This window comes from Lipophrys pholis (assembly GCF_963383615.2).
Source record: "Lipophrys pholis genome assembly, chromosome: 6".
Taxonomy (NCBI): domain Eukaryota; kingdom Metazoa; phylum Chordata; class Actinopteri; order Blenniiformes; family Blenniidae; genus Lipophrys; species Lipophrys pholis.
The window spans coordinates 29909831-29935018 of NC_137629.1; the positions used below are offsets into that span (position 1 = coordinate 29909831).

Genomic DNA, 25188 nt, shown 5'->3' on the forward strand with positions numbered 1-25188 from the left:
AGCAAAAGGAATAGAGAAGCGTACAGAGCTTGGTAATGAACAGAGGGAATGTAAACACACACCTGGTGGTCAGTCACTATAAAGGGACATTTGCTGAGTTACACAGCAGTCTATTACTGTTAACACCCAGAGTGACTGCTGTCTCATGTGAACAGGTTCAGTGCAGGTCAAAGTCTGCGTTTGAATTAATCATGACTGCTTGTAATAATCTCGGCTTCAAAGCGGAGAAATATTTTATTCCTAATCCGCCAACACACAATATTATTAATGTGGGCCAACTATCACAAGTAAACGACCTTATATGGTGCTCGGCGGTGTTGACGTTGGATTGCAGATTCAAAATTTGATCTCAATACTACATTTCTAATGGTGGCTTAGAAAGACTATCTTGTCCCTGCGTTGTCTCGTCTTCATTATAAAAACAAAAAACTAAACTGGTGTAACATTAATCCATCTGGGAAGAGTCAGAGTATCAGAATTACACTAAATCCCTGTTTGTTTGCACATTCAAAATTTTGGATTGCCACAACAGAAATGAGATAAATACTCTTATAGTCAGGCCGATAAATCGATTTAGCTGCAGAGTTGAATTTGTTTATAGTTTTGTATCCTCAGACAGTTAACAGCTTCCATAGGATCTGTTGCATCAGGAGAAAGTATACTCATAAGTATACTAATTCCAGTGACAGCAGCGAGCAACAAAGTCTGTAGATTATCAGTTTCTAGAAAGTTGAAAAGTTTTTATTGACTCAATCTACTTCGGTTTGCATGGTTAGATTTCTCGAATCATCGCAAGAAGGTTGTGGGTTTGAAGCTGAGCTGGACTCATTTTGTGTAGTTTGCCTGTTTGTAGGTTTTTTTTCTGGGTACGACTTTGTTAATCCCAGGTGGAGATTCCTTACAGTGTTGCTCCACACAGAATCGAATATTAGTTGAAAATTAGAATACCAAATAACTATAAACAATGAGATGTTGAATAAGTTTAATTTAGGAAAATTATTAATTCTATTAAAATTTTATGTCATACACCTCCACCAACGCCACATTTGTTTGTGGAACCGAGTTAGAACTGCAAGCATGATAGCCGTTAGCTCACATAATTGCTAACGAGGTAGCTGAGGTAGAAACATCACTGTGTGAAACACCGAGCAGGGAGCGTCTCCATGGCAACAGATGCTGATCTTCTTTGATCTCCTCCATGAGGCGCCTCTCTCATCCGCTTTGTATGGGACATTTTTTGACAGGTTTTTGGGGATTTATTTGAAAACGGTTAGCCATTCAGATCCAACAATCTCATCCACTGGTTCTTAGATGATAACAAATCATCCCTGAAAATTTCATGCAATTCGGGTCAGTAGTTTTTGCAAGACGTTAGTAAAATACATACATACATACATACATACATACATACATACATACATACATACATACATACATACACACATACATACATACATACATACATACATACATACACACATACACACATACATACATACATACATACATACATACATGCATACATACATACATACATACATACATACATACATACATACATACATACATACATACATACCAATAAATAAATACAGGCACACAAAAACATAACCTTCTCAGGCAACTTTGTTAGTCACCCAACTTTCGTTGGCGAAGGTAAAAGCTTAGTGGAGCAGCTTGTTAGTAACAGATCAAGTCAGTAATATGACTGAGAATAGAATCTGTAATGTTAAGGGGTGAAGTCTCTCCCGTCAATCTGCAAAGAAAAAGGGAAAAGAAAAATAACTGAACACACGTAAAATTGTGGAATAATCTTTGGAAAATGTTCCTTATGGTGAAATGTAAAGACTTTTGTGATTTTTGAGGTCCCACTACTCACAATAAATGATATTAATGAAACAATCCATAGAACTTGGAGACGTTTCTGTCTGCAGCGGACGAGTGTGATACCCTCAGACAGCGATGCATCAAGAACAGACACGATCTGGAAACCACTGCATTGGCCCAGGAACACTCCTGTTGTTTGCGAACAGATATCTCATGTGAATACAATGCACAAATTCTACTCCGGAACAAAACTCGCTGAAAATGGACCGAGGCAAAATAGAAAACTGTTGTGTGGTCAGATAGATTCTGTTTTTGGGCGGTGGGTTGGGGTTGCAGCAGTGCCCCAAGTGGCAGTTCTAACAGTTTAAGAAACCATGTGCACTGTATCATAAACCTGCACAGGCACTTGACGTGGACACGCATTAAGACTGCTTCAGCTCAATGTAATCTCACATACTCCATTAGCCTTTGACTCTTCAACAGCCGTCATCATTTTGTCACTGACTAAAGCTTTTTGAGAAGCCTCTCATAAGTTGTCAGGTTGTCCTGACCTTAGGTGTCCAGCTTCAGGAAAAGATCTGTTTGTAACTGATATGAAAAAATAATAATAATATGACGGCGTTGAAAGTGAGACGTATAGCCAACAGTTTGGGCGTCAACGTCACCGTTTTTCACTCTGGTGTCTTTCCCAACATCTATATTTGTACTTTTGGAACATGCAGTTTGCCTCGTCTCGTCTCTCCGCGTCATGTTGCCAAGAGACTGTTGTTTCTGATTTGTTAACTGTACATGAGCTCACTTCAAACACTCCAACATTCTGTTACTTGCCAGTGAAAACGTTCAGCTCGCTAAAGGTTTACCGTATAACTTCACCGCTCCTCGTCTGCATGGACTGACTGCTACGTAAACAGACAAGATGAGACCATGCCTTTATGATTTGGGAGCTTTTTGTGAATAAAAGACACAAACCGGATGTGTGAAATTTGGGGCTGCCGAACTGTTAGTGCATATTTCACATCCTTTTAGTCCAGTTTGTCACTTAACAGGAGTGTCGTGATGGAAAAAGACGCAGGACACAGACTGAGGAGAAGTGATTGCATACAACAAAGGTTAAGACAAACAGGAAAGAAAATGTAGATTTACAAAAGTATGTATTACTTTAAATCTTTCACAAACTGACCATGCCAGGATGTGCTTGCTGCTGTTGAAAAAAAAAAAAGAAAAGCATCTGAAATTCAATATTTCTTTTGAAGAAGCAACATGTTTACGCATGGAATATCTTAAGCCCAAAACTTTTACCATGTTAAATTCAGACCTTTTTGTCCAAGAGTAATTTTTTATAACAATTAACAGAAATCCAAAATGTTACAGAAATATTTGCATAACATGCACTAAATTTTCTATGCAAAAACATCTGATTTTCTTTCTCTTTACACTTTTTATGACATATACAGCCATTTTTATTGAAATTATGAACAATCTATTGAGCAGTTTGTTGCACTTTATAAATATTTCAAGTGTTTTTCAGCTGTCAAACAGGTATTTGCAATACAATGAAGTGATATTCAGATAAAATGATGGATCTGCAGAAACAGTATCAGTTTATAATTTCTGAAAACGCAAATATGTTTCCTAATACACTCCTTTTTTTGTAAGTTTGATGTGGCCTGCAGCTGATTTACTAGAACAATTTATTTAAAGGAAAGTTAATAGATTTATTATCGAGTTTTGTACAGAAAGTTTTGCACATTTTAGGACTTTCATATCCAGGGGTGTCTTACATGCGGCTGCCGGCCCAACAGAGGGACCAAACTGGCCTGCGGGATAAAACAACAAAGAAAACCCTTTGGTTTTCTAATTGTTCCTTAATTATTCAATGGAGATTGCACTTTAACTGCAACTTTAACTATCTTTTAAGTTCACAGCTCTCCACATTTGTACGATATATCCAATGAACTTTGGGCACGGCATGAAGTTCACTGTGTGCAGATTGCACAATGAAAGCCTACGATGTATATGGGTCGACGTGATTGCGCAAGAATAAAACATCTTAAGCGCGTGTCATCCATCAATGAAAAAGAAACAAGCGAAACATGAATAGAGCCGTCGCCCTTGTGGCCTTTATGTGTTTGGAGAGAAATCCCCTAAAAGCATCTATTTGGGTTTAGCGCCAGTGTCGCGCTGATCAGTACGAGATTTCATGCTGCATTTCTATTGGTTAGTTCTGACACTGACAGCATTTTAATGCAGGTGGTCTTTGGTCGCAAGATCATGACAACGTCCGTCCTTGAACGGGTCTGACAGGCGACGTGACCTCTGATCTAGAGTCAAGACCAAAGATATCGCCACGATTCTCTCACAATCGTTATCTTTGGTCTGGGACGGCCGTAAAATCACAGTGTGTAGCGAGCAATAGTGAGATTAACACACCAAGACTCAAGAGATCAGTGATGGAGCAGTCGAAGCTGCCTTATTGCTAATGAAGTAGCATCATCATAAAAACCATACTGTCCATATTAGAAGGGAATCACTGTGGCTGGTCAGATTTCAGATCAGGTCTTTACCAAACGAAACAAAGGTTTTTTTAATGCACTTTTGGAAACAAGGATATTCAGCAAAGACATACATTTGTGGACATTTCACCTGAAAAATTGTAAAATCAACTGGTTTGACTTGTGACAAATCATCTAATTAAATGAACAGGTTTTCCGGAACAACCTCTTTGCACTAAACCAACTGAAATATTATGTTTTCGCTATGTTCTCATTTTACTGATCTGGTCCACTCCAGATCAAATTATGTGGCTGTTGAAAAATCAGACTGTCCATCTAGAAATGTGAAAACTGCCACTGCAGACAGATGCTCATAGTTTGCTTGTGGATCTGGGCCAGTCTCTGATGCGAAACCTTAAACACTGAGTCTGATTGTTCCCACTGTTTAATGACTTCAACAAACTACCAGCAGCTTGATCAACAATCAGGTTTTTAAAATAATGTTAATTATTGCCACTTTGTCATTGGATGAGTGGAAACAGCTTGATGTCTTCCTTATAAATTAAATAATCCCAACTGCGTGTACAAATTTGGTTCACGCATGGTGAAATAAGTGCTTTGAGGGAATGAACCTTATTCCATGAACTGTATTTGGAGAAACTTTTTATATGACCTTTTCATGCGTAATTTGAAGTAGACCTTCAAAGGCGTTTGCATGCTTGCGAGCAAAGGAAGAGAAAGTGTGTTCTCTGATTACTTTTTTTAAAAAAAATTTTTATGTCTGAGTGTGTGCTCCTGCAAGGTGTCCTACCGTGCAATTAAAGGCTGCAGCCCCGTGGAGCCCCGCTCTGTTTGTTATTCACCTGTAGGGCTTTACCCGGCGCTAGGACCCAGGGTGCGCGATTTTCATCTCCAGCTGCTGCAGACCGAAAACTGGCAGTAAAGGGAAGATCGCGAGGACAAGCCAAAATTGCATACTGTATTCATTCTACTTCCCAAAAAAATCACATCCCTGGCCCCCCACGGTCGAGCCTGTGTGCAGACAACAATAGCTTGTTGCGCTGCGTACGGGCTTTGTGGCTGCGGGCAGCTCGGAGCGCAAGGTAAGACGGCGCAATACCATGCGATTACTAATAACAAAGGCGTTACGGGCGAGCAGGGGGCATTAAAGGGGGCATTGCACAACGCTATTGAGGGCGAGTTAAAAACTCTGCCAAACTTTGACCTGAATATCTGCATTTTTTGGCTGTCGGCGTCTCGTCGGGTGCTCCGGTTAGTTGCGGCGGTGTTTCGCTGTTACCCCGCGGCATTATTATGTGGGATCGTGTGTGTCTTTCTTTCTGTGTGTGTGTGTGTGTGTGTGTGTGTGTGTGTGTGTGTGTGTGTGTCACATGTATGGGCAGCCAAGTTGTGTGTCGAGATGACATCCGTGTTGGGTCTCCTGCTGTCCATGTGGACGCAGTCCGCAGATCCGACCGCTGACACGGCGACTCGATGTGGATTTTCAGACATCATGTGGACGGCGCATCGGGCCATCCATTAACCTGAAAAACAAGAACATCACCCTGGACTGTTTTCTGTGATTCCTCCGCTGCCGCCCTCCCCTCCTCTTTCCTCTAGAATAATTCATTACTTCTGCCAAGATGGAAGAATAATGCGCTTGATTTGGACACCCACCCCCCCTCACCCCCCTCCTCCGTACAGCCTCGACGGTTCAGCCTCGACCAGGTGAACCACCAACTTAGACGGGACATCCTCGTCGCTGCGAAGCATGGCGGCCTAAATAGGGTCGATAATCTCCGATATGACTCACAGACAGATGACCACACATGTCCACTCTAAAGACGACACACTTATAATAAACCACAAAAGAAGGAAAAGAAAAGAAAATACAGCGGGGCCTCCTCCCGATGTAAACATTCATCTTGCGCTGGTTTGTCACAGTGCATGTGCTGAACGCCACGTCCCCCCCACCCCCCCAGCTACCCCCCCAGCTCCCAACCCCCAACCCCCCACTCGACATGATCGGAATTGCGTGCAAAACAAGTTTTTCAAGCCCCACAGCTCCAGACATCCGATGCGGCGCAAACTACTGTGTGATCGGTGGAGCCCCGAGCAGCCGGTCACTACCGGGATGGCTCCCGCTCCGGTCGCGGAGGTCTCCGGGTTACCGCCGGCTCAGACACAATGTGTCCGCTGCCCACTTTGTGTCACTCCTGCTGCACACCGACTCCTATACTGATCGGCGTGTGTGTGTGTTGTTTGGTTGTTTTTTTTAAAAAAAAATTGTGTTTCCTAATTTCACATTTGGCCATCTGTCAGCGATTTGGCTGCTTTGCACGCAGCCATTACTGAGCGAATGGCGAAGGGCATGTGAAGAGGCTCGCGCACGATTCCTCCTCTCCGCGAGCGGTGGAAATAGTTTGTGCTTCGCTCCGCGATCGGCGGATGGACGATCGCTGCCCTGCAACACACACACACACACACACACACACACACACACACACACACACACACACACACACACACACACACACACACACACACACACACACACACACACACACACACACACACACACACACACACACACACACACACATATCATGCATGGTAGTAAACAAACTCCCGACGACGTCCACCTCGCTGTGTGTGCATGCTTATGTCCGCAACACCGCAAAGTAACTGGGGGGGGGTGAAAATAAGAAAAGTAAGAAATGTGTTTCCCTAAAACATCACTGCTTTTTAAGATCCAGGTGAGACAAGTGGTCTGATTACTGCAGGGTAACGTGTACCGTTTCACCACTGTGCCAAAATGTGATTACAGAGTGAGGCAGCTCAGTATCCTGTGGTTGTTTATCTTTTGGGGGGGGGGGCTCCTGCTCTACATACCATTTAAAAGTTTGTGTTTGCTTGTGTGGAACTCTGAGTTACAGATGTGTTGTCACCCCCACCCACCCCCCACCCCAACGAAAATGATTAGCTCTTGCACTTATATTGTTGTCTTTGTTTGGGAGCCTTTCAGCTGAAAGGGAAAGTTGGCCTCGTGATTTACAGCAATTCAAAGTGTGTACGGTGTGTCAAGAGATTGTGTCCATGCTGGAGGGGGCCTGGTGGTGTCTCTTCAGCTCAGTTGTCACCAGGTGGAAGGTTGTTGTCCACATGAGCTGCTTCAGATTTCTTCATGGTTTTTTGGGGGGTTTTTTCGTACAAAAAAAAAAATGTGTTCGAAAACTCATATATTTTTCAAAATTCGAAATTGCAGTTGTGCTTTGATCTGCTCTGAAAACCACTTCTTGTGTGTGATTCTATAGTTCAAGCCTGGGCCAGCCTGATAGTAACAGGAAATGTGATGTTGACACACACAGCACTGCAAGAAATATATGGCAGGGGACTGAAGATGCAGAAGGAATGGCACTGTCTTTGTTCATATATTCATTATAAATGTTTATTTGCGGTTCTGTTCCTCCTCACACCATCAGTGCTGGCAGGTTGGATTTGAAACAAAAGAAACTGAGTTATGGTTCTGCTGGGATGGATGATCGCAAACCACAATGAACGAGGGCAAAATATTCAACACAAAGGCGACGAAGTCAAGTTCTATTGAAACATTAGTCGTCTTTTCAGTCATTGTGGATTAAATTGAGCTTTTTTTTAAATATATTTACTGAAATACATTGAGGGGTATAATAGTTGCGACTCCACAGGTTAATTATAGTCACATTCTGCTTTTCATAGAGAAGAAGTAATAGTTTTAGTGTTGAATCCAAATAATACAGAGTACAAAAGCAGAAATAAACTTGTCAACTCAAGTTGTTTGTTTTGGCGGTTTGACACGACTTAAATGGGACATCACTGTATAGTTTGTATTTGAAGCTTATCTTCAATAGACTAAGCGACCTGGTCATTTTCACCATGACCTAAAACTTCTTTCAAACCACATCATCCTCAACATGCAGTCAAAAATGCTTCTACATTCCCTCGTCCTTTTCAAGATAGACTATGGGCACCAGACGGATAGATAGACCACCTTCACCTGGAGAAGAGACAAACACTGTTTAGTCTTGATATTTGACAGAATTGGTTGTTTTTTTTGTGTTTAAACCATCACCCACAGCTGCCTGTTAATTGACCTGGGTGCCCCTGACGTGCACAAAGTCTCGGACTGATACTGCTTTGCTTCAGAAAAAACAGACAAAACAACCAACAACCCCTAAATTACAGATTATTACTTCGTTGCCCAGATAAGCCTTTTTCAGTTTAGCGCACCGTTACACTCTCTGCTCGCGATCAGCCCCCCCCCATCATTCCCCTTGAGCGGCTGGAGCGCGCGGTGCATGCCGGTACCTGTAGTCCTCACCCCTCCCAGCCTCTCCAGCGTCTAATCCTGGGCGTGGATAGCCGAGCACTACATCTCCCATGCCGTCCCCGCGCACCCTTCTGCCCCTCTCGCTCGCTCTAGACTGGAGATACGGAACGGACTGTCTTGACGACCCCCCCCCCCCCCACACTCCCCTCCTCCCTCCTCCCCCCCCCCCCCCCCCCCCCCCCCCCCCCCCCCCCCCCCCCCCCCCGGACTTTTAGAACCGAAAACCGTCGAGATTAGTGGGCAGCCACGGACGGCGGAGGCGAACGGCTGGACGCGGCCGTATCCACACAGTCGTGGCCGGTGCGTCGTTCACATGCCGTCTGGACGGACGGGTTCGTAACTGTTTGGTGTCATTTAGACATCTTTTATCTCGCCTGCTGATTAGCTGGAGAATTATTCAGTATTTAGGATAGAGAGAGAGAGAGAGAGAGAGAGAGAGAGAGAGAGAGAGAGAGGGGGAGAGTAGAAAGCGGGGCCGGGGAGCAGCGGAGAGGCTCGGTGGGTCCGGGGGCTCCGCGAACGTCTCTAAACCGCCGAAGTGGGTTCAGTCAGTCCGGCGAAGGGCCGATAAGAGAGACGGGAGCACTTCGCGTCAGGTCGGCCGGGGATAAATAACAGTAGCCTGCCTCAACATGTAACCCAGCGGGAGGATCGAGCTGCGCAGGGAGCTGGAAGCCTCCCCGAGCCGGAGGAGCTGGTCAGCGGACTTCAATATATTGTTTTTCCCCGCTCCAGCAGCGCAATAAGTTGGGTCAGCCAACCCCCCCACCACCACCACCACCCTGGGCGATCTCCAGCGGGCTACTTTTCCTCCCCAGTAACTCGATGCGATCGTTCTTCTTTATTCTGTTATCAGCGGAAGAAACTGGCAATTTTGTTTGTGACATCGTCCTCCGGCCGGGTTACTTTGGTCGAGCATTTCCGCGGCCGGTGGTGATGGCCAGAAGTTTAGTTTGTTTGGCTCTGTCTGCGTCCTGTTTGTTTATTTGTTTATTTCTTTTTGCATGGATGTTGACTTACCTTATCATTCGGAGATGTGTCACACTGCTACATCGTGCCCCGACGTCGCAGCCACTCGATATGTTGTGTTTTTTTTTTTTTTTAATACCAGAAAATCTCTCCTGTCACTCGCTTTAATTCCCCCGAACATCTGTCTTTCATACTCAAAAACACCTCGACGTCTTCTCCTGCGCGGTCTGCGTGCGGGATCGGGTGACTGGAAGCCGCCTTGTCGGCTCAGTTTGAGCCCGGTGTTTGTGTGCAGATGGACCGATCACCTGAGAGCCAGTTGCCATTCTCTCATTATGGTGCCTGCTCGCCATCTCCAGCGCGAGAGAGAGAGAGATCCGGAGCTCTCCAGAGTTTTTCCGTGCTGATATTTATAACAGAGAAAACGTGTTGTTGTTTTTTTGTTGCGCGTGCCCACAACGCGCACGTTGGTCTCATTGTGCACTTTTTTTTTTTTTTTTTTCCTTCTCCCACATGTGACATTGGGACGTGTGTCTTTTGTTGCCGTGGGTTGGACAACCGAGCTGACCGGGTGGAAGTGGGGGGCTACTACACAATCATTTGTCCCCCTATTTTTCTTCCTCTTGTTCTTGTTCTTTTTATTTTTTTACCCCCCCCTCTAAAAAAAAAAGGCTCTTTTCCGGGCTCGACTTTGTTCCGCGTGTTGCCCACGGCGTGCGCAAGGACTGTGCTGCATACATTTCACTGGCCTACATCGCGAGCGGATGAATTCAAATGTTGTGGCGGAGCAAGACCCACCGCGATCGCTCAGCACAAAGACACACACACACAAAAAAAACTAGCTGTAAAGCAACTGTTGTTACGATAATATATGCGGACCCTCCTTTGCACGGAGCGGCGTGTCTGCGTCGCAGGTTCCCCCCCCTCCCCGTTCCCTCTCCCTCCCTCCAGTCCCCCTCAGCTCGCAGATTCCAGGAGAGATTGGCGTGTCAGTCATTATGTGCATCATCTTCGTTTGGTTTCACCGAAACATGGCCATCCCGACATGTCTTTCTTGCCTGGTCCCTTTTGTAGACGGTCTCACCTCCACCTACATGCTGGTGTGTGAGTGTCCTCTACATGTGTTGCGTCTTCTTCTTCACATGACGTGGAGCGATATTTACTATTTCCCCGTGCTTGGTCGTGATTGTTTTGGACTCTATTGTGACTTGTCTCTTGTGTCAGTTTTCAGTGTGAGAAGCAATGGGTGGGATTTCACTGTCTAATTTTAGATAACACTGATGAGCATCTAGCTCTCCATGACCCCCGCATTAGAATCATACATAATTGAGTATCTAGTCATATGTAATCCTCCACCATATATGCAATCGGGGGAAACTTTTTGATATTTCTAGCCACCCATCGGCGTGCGTGACCTGATCACAACCAAAGTTCTGTTCTGTAATAAAAGATCATTTAACGCGGTCACAGAATTACAGAAGGAGCCAACTAAAGACGGGCCCTGGGGTCTGAAGGGTCATGAGTTCTCGTCTGGTTTGAAGTGACCGTCTCGTTGTAAAACCACAGGGCTCTTGGTTGAAATTTTAGGGATTCTGTCCTCTCCCGTCAGCGCCCTTTAATATGCACAGTAAAGTCTCATATTGTCTTATTTCCTAATGGCTATGTTAAGTCAGTCAAGCTTTGTCTTTTTGGGTTTGTTTTTATTCATCACGGCTGTTTGACTCTCATTGCATGTGCAAAGTTTGCCGCGAGAAAGTTGTTTTTATATTGAAGCGCAGAAAGTAAAGTGAAGACTTGCGTTTGTGCCGTCGTTAGTGGTTTGAAAGCCAAAATTACGGTCCAAACGTCACGTTCACTCAGCGAGTTGTCATGGTAGAACTTACTCTCCGTACTAATTTATTCATTCTGCACTAGTAATATAATATGATTTCTTAACATTATGTCGCTCAGTTGTTGAACGAGAATTCGAGTGTGATTGTATTGTTCTATTTATATCTAATAATCGTTTTTGTTGGTTTGTTTGTCCGCTTATATTGTGAGAGTGACATCTAGATTCACTCTGTTTATTTCCAACGATAATCTCAGCTGAATATTAGAGTTAACTTTAAAAACGCCATGGGAGAAAATAGAAAACTTGTGAGCAAACAATGTGTAATTCTGCCGTCTCTTGTTGCTTCTCTCCACATTGCAACTAACGCTTTAGGTCTCATTTCACTCTCTGAATATATACTTTTCTGTAAAGGCGGTGTACATTCTGGTTAGATGAGGGCTGACAAATTGTCTGTATTCCCTGAGAGGAACTACAGCAAAGTGAAGGGAGCGACACAATGATCACGTTCCATCAGTTAGTACGCTTCTCCCTGCTGCCCTAAATTGTTTCCTCGCTCTGAGGAAATTGTAACATATCTGACCCCCAAGTGTGTCTCGATGGAAGGAAGGTTTCTGCTGCCCAGGGGGGCTTACTTTGATTTCTGCGACTTCTTTATGTTCCTTTTATGAAGGTTTAAAAACATCTTTACTGCCACGCGGAAGAGATTACTGTGATGATCACGTCAAGTGTTTTTTTTCTTCTGTATAATTTGCAGCACATCGCTGGATTTCAACGAAACTGTCATCGGAGTGACCCGCCGATCCCCAAGGCATGTTGTGCTAAAGAAACACCTATGCAGGTAACTTTTATTTAATATTAATTTGTCTTTTGCTGTTAGATTACTTGATTAGAGCGTTTCGTCCTCTTATCTAATTAACACAGGCTTCCTGCTCTTGTCTTATTACGCAGGTGGATCCCACACTAATGAATGTAGGGGATGGAGGCACGGTGAGCAGAGAGATCAGTGCTCCTAATAAAGCGTCTACGAGCATGGTGGGAAATCCCCCCCAGACGCTACCCCCTGAGTTTAGAGGAGATGTTACCCTCAGTCAGCAGAACAAGACCACTCCAACGAAAGACTGTAAGACGGTAAAAGCCTGCCTGGACTCTAGCAATTGCAACCACAGCGCGGAACTTTCCCCACCTCAGCAGCCCAACAATGCGCCGATGTCCAGCTCAATCCTCGCAAGCTCCGAGAAGAGAACAGACAAAAGGGCCGAGGCTCCCAAACTCAAAGCAGATGGCGCCGGCGTCTTCCCCGCTCCTCAGTGGTCGGGCGGTTTAAAAGTGAACCGGGAGGACTCCCTCAACCCCTGTCACGGTAATGTGACGTCCAGCAAGAAGTCACACCCACAGGCACAACCCATGCAAAGTGTTTCCCCCGGATTCCAGTGTCCCGCCATGTTCAAACCAGCCCCGCCTGTTGCCTTTCTTCCCTCCTCCAATTTTTCTTCTCCACTTTGCAAAATTACCCTTCCACCAGCATTGGGTCAGATCACAGCGTTGAGGGACGCCACGGCCACTCAGTTCCAGAAGGAAATCCCTCCTCAAAGCTCAGGTGTCGGAGGGACACCTCTCATGCGGACCTATCCATACTCGCTGTCTGTTGGCCGGACTCCGGCTGCAGAGAAAAAAACAGGCACGTCAACTCCGAAACTCAAGTCCAACCACTCATCAACAAAGAATGCCATACCTGTTGGGGAACATAAATCTCTCGCCTCTGTTGTGGCCTCACCGGCGATGGCCCTGCCGTTACAGCACCCGTCGTTAACCTCGGCAGCACCCACCCACTACACCTTGTCTCCCACTGCTGCTATTTGCTGTGGCTCTGCGCTGGCCAGCATCACTTCTCAGAGCAGACTGCTGAACCACGTGGAGAAAGGCAACAGCATAGACAAGACGGTCATGGGCTCACTTAAAACGCCGCCCACCTCTGCCCCGGACGACAACACGGCTTGCTCCATCGAACCCCGAGACGTACCGCTCGATTTGTCTGCAAAGTCGAAACGCCTCAAAACCTTAAACGACGCCCCAGTTACTCTGAAGGAGCCCATTAGTATTGAATCAAATCAGAGAGACTTTCTGAACTCCAAGAGGACTCATTCAACAACTTTTAGTTCTGCCGTGCAATACCCAGTTTTACCAAATACCCACAGTAATGGTTCTCATCAGAAGCAAACAAACAGGCCTCAAAATCACCAGATTCCAGAACCCAAAACAACCTGGGGTAAGGGATCGGCACAAGATCCAATAAAAAACATCCCTGGAACATATGTAGGTGTGGCGAGCCCCATACTGGCTTCTACTCTACGAGGCAAAGATGGAAAGGGGACTTTTGCAGATGAGTTTCAGAGTTTTGCAAAGCAGGAATTTATATCTATAATTGACCAAGGAGAACATCTGGCCTCAGGGGGAAAGAAGCCTTCCTCTCTGATGAAAGGTAACCAACACACCAACAGTGTCAAGCATGTGAAAAACACCAGCAAGAACTGTCCCCCTAAGGGAGCTCTAACGACGGCCCTGTTGAGCGCCTCCAATGCTCAAATTTATTCAAAAACCGGAGCTGGAAAGACAGCGGTGCCATATTGTACCACTGCTGTCAGTCCAGCTTGGCAGCAACCTTCCCCTCTTCCACATCAAGCTCCTTCTGCTCAGAAAAAAATGACACAGGGATCTCCAAAGACCAAGGGCACCACAGTTACAGAGGGATGTAAGTACCAGAGTGGCCATCACTGCCCTTCCAAAAATGAGGATGGCAAGTGGGACAGGATGAAATCTCCTTTGTCAAACCTTGCATCCATTGTGAAGCAGCAAGGTCTTGAAACAGCTGGGCTCGGCGAGGTTAACGCTCCGCTTTCGTCCGTCGCGTCGAGAAAGGTTGATTCGAATCCGCTCATCGACACCCAATCTAAACATACTTCTGCTTTTGAGTACCAACCGTACTGGTCTGCAGAGAAATGGCCCAGCGTACCATCTCAGGGTGATTTGACCAATGCCAAGAAAAGACACGAGAAGTCCAACGCCACCGAGCCTTTGGAGAATAATAGTGACAAACACACCAGTCAAGCGGAGCATGTGGGGGTGAAAGCAAAGCATGGCTCGTCGAAAACGACGAGCCAGTCTCATCTCTTTGGGAACAATGCATCAACAAATGGGAACAGGATAGAGAGCAAACTCGCCCAGGTGTTGGAGGGGGAGACGTTGAGGAAAGAAAGTGGATCATTAGACGGTCCTCCCAGTGAAAAATTGGAAGGTATGGTCGCATCCATTCTTACGGGCCAGTGTGTGCGGGGAGGCAACAAATTGGCGAAGGAAACAAACGGAACCAAAGAGGAGTCGCCGACCAAGACAAAAACGGCTGCCATCAAACAAAAAAAGACCAGTCCGAAGAAACAGGCCAAGGAGAAGTTGACAATAGACCCGTCGAAGAAGACTTCAGGAAAGAAAAAGCAAGACACAGAAAATGATACGGCCAAAGTGTCCTGCAATAAGAAGGTAATCTATCAGCGTTTTAATTTCTTCATCTGTTGTATGATATCTCCCTACCTCCCTTTAAGTTGCGTGAACACATATGAGGTATCAGTCATTCTTTGAGATTTCTTTTCAACTCTCCAAATAGGCCATTCCGATTTGTGATAAGTTGTATCCAATACAGTGTGCTCATTCTGTCCCCTGTGTGTTTCAGCAGAAGAAACCATACGCACCTGTGCTGGAGCAAAGTCTGTCCGCGGCAAAACTTTCCCCACGGAGAAAAGAGACGAGTCCAAGGGACAAGACAAGTCCCAAAAAAGCTGAGCAGCCAGTCCTCAACAAAGCAGGTTAGAGCCGTTCTTTCTCGTAATCCTGTGACATTTACCGTTCCTCAACGTTCTCCCGTCGCAAATGTCTGACATCTAACTGAAAGTTGATGACGCCTGCAGTTGTCTCAGATCCGTCGTCTTTTATCGAGTTCACATTAAATGATTCTTGGTTTTAGTTCAAGAGATGAATAAATAGCGCCTGCAGTCGGCTTGGGCCGTTTGGTTGTCTCTGTGTGAAAAACATTTCCAAAAGCGTTTGACTTTTGTAATTTTTTTGTGTCTCAGTCATATTCGAGGCACCGACGCTGGTGTGAATCTAACAATCAGATGTGATGTAATCCGTTTCAGATAACAGCGCCAGTCCTCAGAGCGTTGAGACTTCGGCGTCTCCCAATACCTCTGCCGTACCTGCCAAGGAGGGCGACACGACTGACGGCTCCTTCCCGAGACTCAGGAGAGGACGACGGCGAGCCGACGACGCCCGACTCGACCTGTGGGGCTTCGCCACGCCGTCCCCTCCACCTCCACCAATGCCTCCTCCTGCCCCGCCTCCCACACCTGCTCAAGTCTCCAAATCCCCGCCCCTGACTCCCGCCCAACCGGCCCGTCGTCCGAGAGGGAGGCCCCGATCAAACCCCGTGCCGGAGCGCACGTCGCAGGGCAAGGGAAGGACGTCGTCCGGCACGGAGGGCGACACGCCTCCACAAAAGAAACGGCGGCGGTGTCGTAGCAAAAAGTATCAGACCGGTGAATACATCACTGAGAAGGACAAACTTGAAGACGGAGAGCACCTTGAAGACTCGAACCCCCTGAGACAGGACATGGGAATCCCAGCAGGTAGGCAGGTTTCCTCTCGAGAGCAGCAGTCTTCAGTTGAACTATTTCCAGTTTAATTACATGTGCAGCTTAAATCTTAAATTCGTTTCACAGCGTTTTAGAGTAAATGAAATAGTTTTACAACAGACTTTAAATGCTGCCGTTTCATTGTCTTCCTTTGCTCAAATAAAAAGTTTAATTAGACAAGTGGAGCTACAGTGATCGGCTGTCATTCCAGTCATTGGGAATCCGTGTGATACAATGTTTATTAGGGCATTTTGATATGTCAAAATGATGAAAATGCTGACGATCATAAACAAACATTTGTTGGTAACAGCCTCACTAACAAGCCTGAATCACGCCGTCTTCATACCCTTATACATTAATCTGTTTATTGTCCGCTCACCATAAAAAAAAAAGAAGTGACAAAACAGTTGGCTCTGTTGGCTTGCAAGCAGCATTTGTCATCATTTGACGTTTGTTGACGGAGTAATTATTCATTCTTTTAAGAAATATCTGGTGAATGAATCAGTGCTGACAACTTGTGAAAGCCCGTTTTAGTACTTTGCAATAAGTGTACGTTTGCTATGTAATTTCTATAAAGGCTTTATTGAAAGGAAGTGCGGAGATCAGTTGCTTAAAAAAAAGCATTTATTGCTGATTTTCTTTGTTTATTTATTAATTTTTTTTGTATCATGATACACCAAATGTTTTCTATTGGTGAAAGAGACACTTCTACGGTGAAGCTTTGGTGTTGTGATGGATGCAGAATGTGGTTTTGTATCGTCTTGATGAAATATGAAAGATCTGACCCGTCACATGTGAGGGTGTGTGAGCAGATGTTGCTCTGAAACCTCAGTGTGCCGCAGAATTGATGGTGCATCTCCAGATGTGTCGGGGCCCCTTCAGGGATTCGGGGTTTTGAAATTGATGCAGATAATTGTCATCTTAAATTTGTATACGCTTCCAAAAAGAATTTCCGATCATATCAAATGAGCTTTGGCCCGGAGGAGAGCGCGTCGTTTTTAGGCTTTGTTCACATGGGAATTCTTCTGTGCGTGATGCAGCTCGATTGTGCAGTGAAGTGTTGCTGAGCTCATATCCAGTATTGTGTCTGTTTTAAATGCAACTCAGCACGGACACTTGGTCATCTACTTCATACTTTTGTCCTTGTCCTTTGATTTTTCCCGTTCCTCTGAATCTTTTATACACTATAATTGGTGGGACTTCTATCATCATTACTTACCGTGTTTCTCTAAAATGCTCATTTCATTTGGAGTCATGTTGTTGATCTGCTACTAATTAACCTATTTAGTTGTGAAATGGTCCTCCAGCTATGTTTTTTTTATTTGAGCCAGTGGCTTTTACAGTCTTTTGTTGCCTATGATTTGAGCTTCTTTGAGATGTGTTGCTGCCATAACATTTAAAATAGGCTAATATTGTCTCAGTTTTAACACCTGATATGTTGTTTGTGCTCTCTTGGGCGACACAACCTAAGCTGATGTGACTTGCAAATACAGTAATTCCATTCTGTTTTTATTTACATTTAACAGTGTTGCCAAATTTAAATTGGGTTTTTATTTGCCCATCCAGAAACTCCAGTGAGTAAAACATGTTAGGAAGATATTAAAACTTTTTTTTTTTTTTACAAACTACACCTTTATAAGTGAAACGCTGCGAAGCTGTTATAAAAATTGGTAGAGCTGTTTATGGAACCGTTTATACGGAATATATAAAGCCACTGTCGACTTCATAAAGTACACTACAATCGAGCAGCTGTGCCGGAGATTCTGTTTGTACAGAGCAAACAATTTTTAGTCTTTTTTTTTTTTTTGACACAGAGAGGTGATAATTCTACTTCTTGTTCATTCTGGGGGTTCTAGTGCGTGCTGGTGCATGAGACTGCATCATATTGAAATGTATTACTGACGTTCTGCTCCTCTCTTTTGTCACTGAATTGGACAAATTTTCACAGATGTGGTGAACAACATCACATTCAATTTGATTATAGTTGGTATTTCTCATGTCCTATCTGTGACATGTACCAGAACTTCCCCTAAATACACCCATTAGTGTGGATGTGACTGAAAAAAAAAACCTGAAATATGCCATGGTGTGCATCAAAGTGGGTCTGAAACTAATTTATTTTGAAGTATGAATGCAACACATACTAAAATGTGAACACAGGATGTGTTTATGCATTCAGTAGATCGTTGTGAGATTTCACCTGATGAAGGTATCCCCATAAAGTCCAATGAGTGCATTTAGATCGGCACACAGACAGACGAAAGTCGAATTACATAATACCCATCATCAAAGTGTCCAATATGGTTTCTGTTTACATATTTTGGTTTGAGGGTAAAAATGCCAGCGTGGTTTCAAAGCCAAGAATAAAACCACAGCAGAATCAGCGACTCGCGCAGTTTTGCTTTGTTTGTTTTGGGGTTGGTTTGTTTTCAAGGTTTTTCCTTTTTGGTGGCCCTCAGTTTAATCTTTAATTCAACTTGTCATTGCAGATTCACAGGCAGATCAGTGTCCAAGTCCTGCCGCCTGCAGTCCAGAGCCGCCTCCTCCTCCTCTCCGGAGACCCTCATTCACCCGTTCAGGATCCGTCCGATACCAGGAGAGCGAGGAGTCCCTGGAGTGCACCGATAAGCCCTCAGGGAAGAGGAAGTTCAAGAGCAAACACTTAAGTGACAGTGATGAGCACAAAGTAAGTTCTTGATGCTTTTTGCTGGGTTTACGGAACATCTCAAATCATCAGGGTTGAGAGGAACTAGGTGCTGCCATTATTTAAGCTTATAGTGCCCCCCTGTGGCCTGATGAAATGCTATATTTGTCACCTGTATATGTGGGCAGCTGGGATTATATTGCACAGGTTTTTGATTAGCCTAACGAAGCACCCTGACATGGCGCTGCTTTGCAACAATCTCTATTTTTAGACAAAAAGCAAGCGCGGCAGTTTGGGCAAGCGTGGCGCCTCACTCGCTCTGGATGACGACGACGCACCTGTAAAGCGACCAGTCAGTCCGCCGCGCACCCCAAAGAGTTTGCCATCTTCGCCAACCAATAAGAAGAGCTCCTCGGGGAGAAGCAGTGGCTCGGATTCTCCCACCAAGAGGACCGTTCCTCCAGAGGTCCGCCGGCTGATCGTCAATAAAAATGCAGGAGAGACTTTGCTCCAACGTGCCGCCCGTTTGGGCTATCAGGTAAAACCCCTCCCGTTCACTGGAGCGGCGTTGACATTTGACGTGTCGGCGATGTAACTCCTCTCACGCATGTCTGTCCTTTCTCTGCTCTGCAGGACGTCGTCCAGTATTGTCTTGAAAAGGACGTCAGGGAGGTCAACCGGAGGGACAACGCCGGATACACGGCTCTGCATGAGGCCTCTTCTCGAGGCTGGACTCAGATCGTCCAGATGCTGCTGGAACACGGCGCCGATGTCAACTGCAGCTCGCAGGATGGAACACGGTGAGAGTTAATGATGGGCGAGGTTGTCCAATTTACTGCTCTCATGCCATTTTCACATTAAAGCTGAGTCTTTAAGTTAATTTTTGATCAATATTGGAGTGTGCGACTCATGGGCATTTGACAAGGTTTCACACTGACGGCCAACTTGGGTTCATTTCACAGACGGTCAGTTCATGAAACTCCCAGACAAATCTTCACTCAGATGAGCCGAAAACCGCTTGTCTCACAAGTTCAGCTCAATTTATCCTGAACTCTTAATTTACCCGCTCTCTGGTTGCGTTTCTGTTAACAGTTGCATGTGCATTGTAATGATATTTTAACAGCCTGATGGGTTAACGTTTACCACTTCTATCGGCTCTGGAAGTTAAATGGGAGCTGCTCACCATGCTCATTAAACCCGTTCACACTAACCTTGCATTTACCAAAGGGACTTAACATTTCTGGGTTGTCTGTTTCATTGTGAAAACGCGTTAGTGTCACACATGTCTGCAAATACAAACTCCACGTCACTGTTGAGAGTAAATAAACTGTTGTGAAAGGTCAGCTTCATGTTAGAGATTCACAATAACGGATCAGTTATTTGAAGGAATGATTGCGTCGTCCTCGTCATTTTCACTCGCACAGTCCCGTAAAAAATAATTTGTTCTTCGCTCAGGCCCCTCCACGACGCAGTGGCGAGTGATAACCTCCCAATAGTGTGGCTGCTCCTGAACCACGGCGCAGACCCCACCCTGGCGACTTACTCCGGACACACGCCGGTGAAACTGGCGCACAGCTCGAGCATGAAGATTTTCCTCACAGGTACCACCACTATTTGTTTTTTGTTTAAATTGTAATTTAAATCATTAGCAATAAACGGCACAGCAATATTGTTTAATAAAGCTGATTTAATATGGATGTTAAAATATAATAATTAGTTGGGGTTTTTTTTTCAAACTTTGCAGTGGCCAGTCAAATAAAGTGTCAACATGTGCATGTTACATCTCGTTTGGCACTGCGGGCGATGAACAGCAGAGTTACAGCGTGTATGAGGAGCACACTGCAGATTGTTTCATGTTTCTTGAGGTTAATCTTATGAAACTGATTCACCCGATTGGGTTCTAACAAAAGACGTCATATGATTGGATGTCTATTTGAATGGATTTGAATTTTCGCCATTTACATGATGCAGGAAGAGTCGCAGAAGTTACCAAATACAGTCTTTTGCCCAATGAAGGGTTAATGACTTTGCCGTCACTAGAAGACCAACAAGCGATTAAGCAAATTGCCTGGGAAACGTTCGACACACGCGAGTCCCTTTTTGCTTCTGATTGTTCATAGTTCATTGTTCATCAAGGTCGCAGGGTGCGAGAACCAGCTAACTATGAGGGAAAGCAGGTTACATCCTGAACCACCAGTCTCTCCTCATGGTGGCGAACAAAACGTAACTCACACATGACTGTTTGTTGTCTTGTGACGTGCTTCCTCGCGATATACATGTAGATGAATGTGGAGATCTTCACCCAGCGGTTTGAACACAGGGTCGCGGTGAGGGTTCACTTCTGCTGGCGTTCCTTTAACCACTGACGTTGCCGCAGTACATTAGTCGCACACCGTGTACCTCGGCTCAACAGAGAGCTGAAGGTTCAAATCAAAACCCTGATATCTGTTTCCTCTTCGCATTGGCAGGCTGCACACAGCTGCCGAGCAGACCTCATCACCAAGACAAGCTTCCACATATTACACATTGTTACGTTGAGCTCTTTCGTGCCGTCATGCCGTGCTTGTTTCTGCCAACGAGACGAGTGTTTGTTTCAATACCTGTCCACGCGTTCTCACGTGAGCTGCCACAGTCACGAAGAATAAAACAATACTTTACCCCCCCCCCGTCAGAATATTTCACGGACCTGGAAGGCCGCAACGAACAGGATCCAAGTGTACCCTGGGATTTCTACAGCAGCTCACTCTTTGGTAAGTAACATTGGCGCTCGATCTGTCATTGTGTTGAATATTTGTGATTGAAATTTCCAGGTTGCTGCCGGGAGAGGAAGCTAGTTTGTAGGCTGGGCTCATGCTTGGCCACTGGGACGCGGACGGGTGCGAGCTGACAGCACCAGCATCCGCGCTGTGTTGTAAACAGCCACAGGGAGCCAGTTAACCAGCAGAGGGAGAACGGGATTAGAGTTGCATGGAAGAACTGAGGGAGAATATGGACTGCAGCTCTTTGAATAAAAGCTAAAAACGGTTCCTTTCATATAATTAGTCTGTCCCCATATTAAGGTTATTTTTTGACTTTATACAAGTTATTTGTTACTTCAACGAGTAGAAAGCGTGATGCGTTCCTCTTATTTCTGAATTTTCCGGATCACATTTGTGTCACATCAGTTTACATTAGGAAAAAACTGCACGTTGAATTTTCACAGATTTTATACCATTTCTGTGTGTCTGCAACTGGTGCAGGTTGAGCGCTCTGTACGGTGTGGCCACTAGAGGGCGCTCAGGCCCCGTGCCAGGTAGCCAGGCAGAGTTGTTCCTCTTCTCACTCTGGTGAACTTCCCCTGGCAGAGAGTGAGCAGGAGCCGTGCTGGGACTTCCTGCTGTCCGAGCAGAACCAGGAGCTGGAGGACAAATCTCCGTGGAAGACGGAGCAGGACTCGGACAAAGACTGCCTCGTGTTCGAGTTCTCAGACGAGCCCCTCCTGCCCTGCTACCATGTTCAGATGTCATTAACGCAGGGGTGAGTTTATCATGTTGACCCCCAGTCAAGCAAGTGTCAGATTTCATTTCTTGTCTTTATGACCATGCCAGGCAGTGATCGGTCAATCCAGATTGAGTAAAGAACATCTCGACATGAAACGCCCCGACAACAGTCACCTCAGAACTACCCCATTGTTGCGATGTTGTTTACCTGTTGTTGACCGTTTAGTCCTGTAGTTACCCTGTCGACACAGTGCGGCTGCCCTGTTGTTTTCTCTTTCACCATTATAACACCATTGTTTCACACTGAATAGCCTGTAGTGTCACTGTGCAGCCGTCACATGTTTCCCCCTTTTTGTGCCCATCACTGCTCCATTCATGTTATGAAAATATGAATTTCCCCTATGTCAACCCATTAACTCACTTGTGTCCCTCAAACATCCCATTATTACTCTGTAGTTACATTTTCACTCTCCAATTACAGCCATTACTCTGTAGTTACTCCTTAACTGCTTCAATTACTTGGAACAAGAAGAGGGTAAATTGGGACCAGCAAAGTAATACTTTCTTCCACTTGTTGACAAAACAGATGTTCAGGAAACTTTTCATTATTCAAAGTTTTTTGGTTTTTTTTGACCCCCTGATGATGTTTCTCTTTTGTAGCTTTTGCAACTGGTTCCTCCTGACGGACGTCCTGAAGCGTCTCAAAATGTCGTCGCGAATCTTCCGGGCACGCTACCCACACTTTGAGGTGGTGAGTTTGTCGCGCGCCGAGCTCTGGAGGCAGGTGTCGGTGAGCCAGGTGAGCCCCGCTTTGGCGTCGCCGCACAGAGGCAAAAATAAGGAGGAAGACGAGGAAGTGGAAGAGGAAGAGGGGCTGGTGGAGCTGGTTCGGTGTGTGCCTGAGCTCCAAAGACTACTGGGCTCCTCCATACACATTCTACAAGAGGAGGAGGAAGATGAGGAGGAGGAGGAGGAGGAAGATGAGGAGGGGCAGACAAACACTGGGAAGCCTCGCAGCCGATAGCCTCGTCCCGACCGCGGACAAACTGTTGTCGTCGTGTCGGCCTGCGTCCTTCCTTGCAAGCAGCAGCTCAAAGGAAACCTCTCCGTCCGTTGTAAACGAGGACCTTGGGTTTTAACTCCAGCTACACTAATGACTTGACACTCCACTGATAACCTTTGACCTCAGAAGTGATCTCAAGGACCTGCACACGGGAGTGGTCAGTGCTGGAAAGCAGCTTTCAGGTTCCTACCCATAGGTATATTTGAATACACTAGAACTATTGAACAAACCTTTTTGTATCGATGATGTATGTACATGGTAGTGTATATGTATATCTTGCCATCAGGGTTAACACATTTGGTTATATAAATGTATTCTTGTGGCAAGGGATGGATACTGTTTAGGACTTTTTTTTTTTTTTTTCTGTTTTGAGTTTGTTCCCGAGGGAAAAGCGATATTTTTCGACGGGATAATCCGAGGCTTTTATCTTGGTGAACTCTTGCGTAAAGCTAAGACGCTTAAGTCAGGGAGGCCATTGGCCCAGATGGTTTCTCTGTCGACCTGGGAGCCGTGGAGACCTGCGGAGAGGAGACCACCGCCAGTAATATTCACACATAATCGCCCGCCCAGCTCAGAGCCTCATTTCCATTCGCTCCTCTCTCTCACTCTCCACTTTATCATGCTACAGAGATCATCACTGGACGGACCTAATTGCTCGCAGTGTTTATATATATATATATATATTTTTTTTTTGTTCCTCCACATTTCACAAAGTGAGCCCGGGGCAGCAACGAGCCTGCGCACAGTTTGACATTATGTTGGACCTTGACATTGAGAGTTTGTTTACAGACATGGACAGACCAGAGTTCTCCGCTCCTCCGGAACTCGTACAGAGTCCTGTGGATCTCTCTCAGAGGAAACGTCGTATCGTCCCTGGAGTCCAGAGGAGACCAGACGCCCTCCCTAACTGCAGCCACGACTGCCCCCCTCCCCCCTCCCGCCTCCAACCTCCCACTACGGTGTTTCCAGATCCCAGAGTGCTTTGTGTTGCAGTGTTTTATTCGCACTGTTTGTTGTGCTTAATTTAATAGTCATTAATATATTTGACCTCTCGTGTATCTGACAACCTTATCGAAGAGAAATGCTTTCTATGGTTGGTGCTTCATTCTGAAATGTACTTATTAGGATCCCTTTATTCAGAGATTTTCCTCCCTCATTTGAAAAAAACAAAACAAAACAGTATTTCGAAAAGAAAAGAAAACAAAAAAAAAAAAAGGCAGAAGTACAGTTTTATTGTACTGGTGCTAAGATAGATTTTGTGTTGACAATCAATGAAGTTTTTGGTTTGAAGTCACAAACTGATAAAAGATATTTAAGATGAAGAGGTGTAAAGAGAAGTATAGTTTAGTTAAAGAAAGTGGGATACAGCAAGACTGAAAGACGTAAGACGTGTGCAAGATCTCGAAAGAGCCTTTTATTTGATTCTTTTTTAAGAAATCAACAACAATAAAGCATGATTGTGAATCATAGTTTATTCTCATTTTTATTTTGTTGCTTCACATTTAAGTTATATGTTAAGGGTACAAGTCACTCTCATGTATATTTCCGATTGTCCCTTTTCTTTTTTTGACAAGATATCTACTGATGAGATTTTTTTTTCCCTCTGGCATAATATGGAAAAAAGCAGGATTCCCATCACTTGTTTTGAAGTTTCTCAAGCAGATGTTGGTCTCATCGGGCCTCAAACTGTTTCACACTGCTGTACCATGTCTGTGGTCATAAAATAATTATTGCCAGAATTCTAACCATAAAGACTTTTCTACAAATCCATTTTTTTTTTTTCTTTCTTTCAAGAGTCTCTGTGGTAAGGGGTTGGAGTTAAATGTCACCAA

At 45.0% G+C, this 25188-nt stretch overlaps 1 protein-coding gene across 3 annotated transcripts; it reads left to right on the forward strand.

Moving 5' to 3' along the window:
* Nucleotides 1-5242: 5242 nt before the first annotated feature.
* On the forward strand, nt 5243-24331 carry bcorl1 (BCL6 corepressor-like 1). 3 transcript variants are annotated; one of them, XM_080464966.1, is made up of 12 exons: nt 5243-5422; nt 12243-12326; nt 12437-15022; nt 15213-15345; nt 15676-16164; nt 18660-18856; nt 19086-19352; nt 19448-19614; nt 20270-20415; nt 21487-21564; nt 22159-22330; nt 22954-24331. In XM_080464966.1, the coding sequence occupies exons 2-12, from the start codon at nt 12321-12323 to the stop codon at nt 23315-23317; spliced, it is 4605 nt and encodes a 1534-aa protein (XP_080321092.1). In that variant the 5' UTR covers nt 5243-5422; nt 12243-12320; the 3' UTR covers nt 23318-24331. The 3 variants fall into 3 exon arrangements, with proteins under 3 accessions (XP_080321092.1, XP_080321091.1, XP_080321093.1); XM_080464965.1 differs by lacking the exon at nt 5243-5422 and adding an exon at nt 8894-9020; XM_080464967.1 differs by lacking the exon at nt 5243-5422 and adding an exon at nt 8894-9020 and having other exon boundaries at nt 15216-15345.
* Nucleotides 24332-25188: the final 857 nt, after the last annotated feature.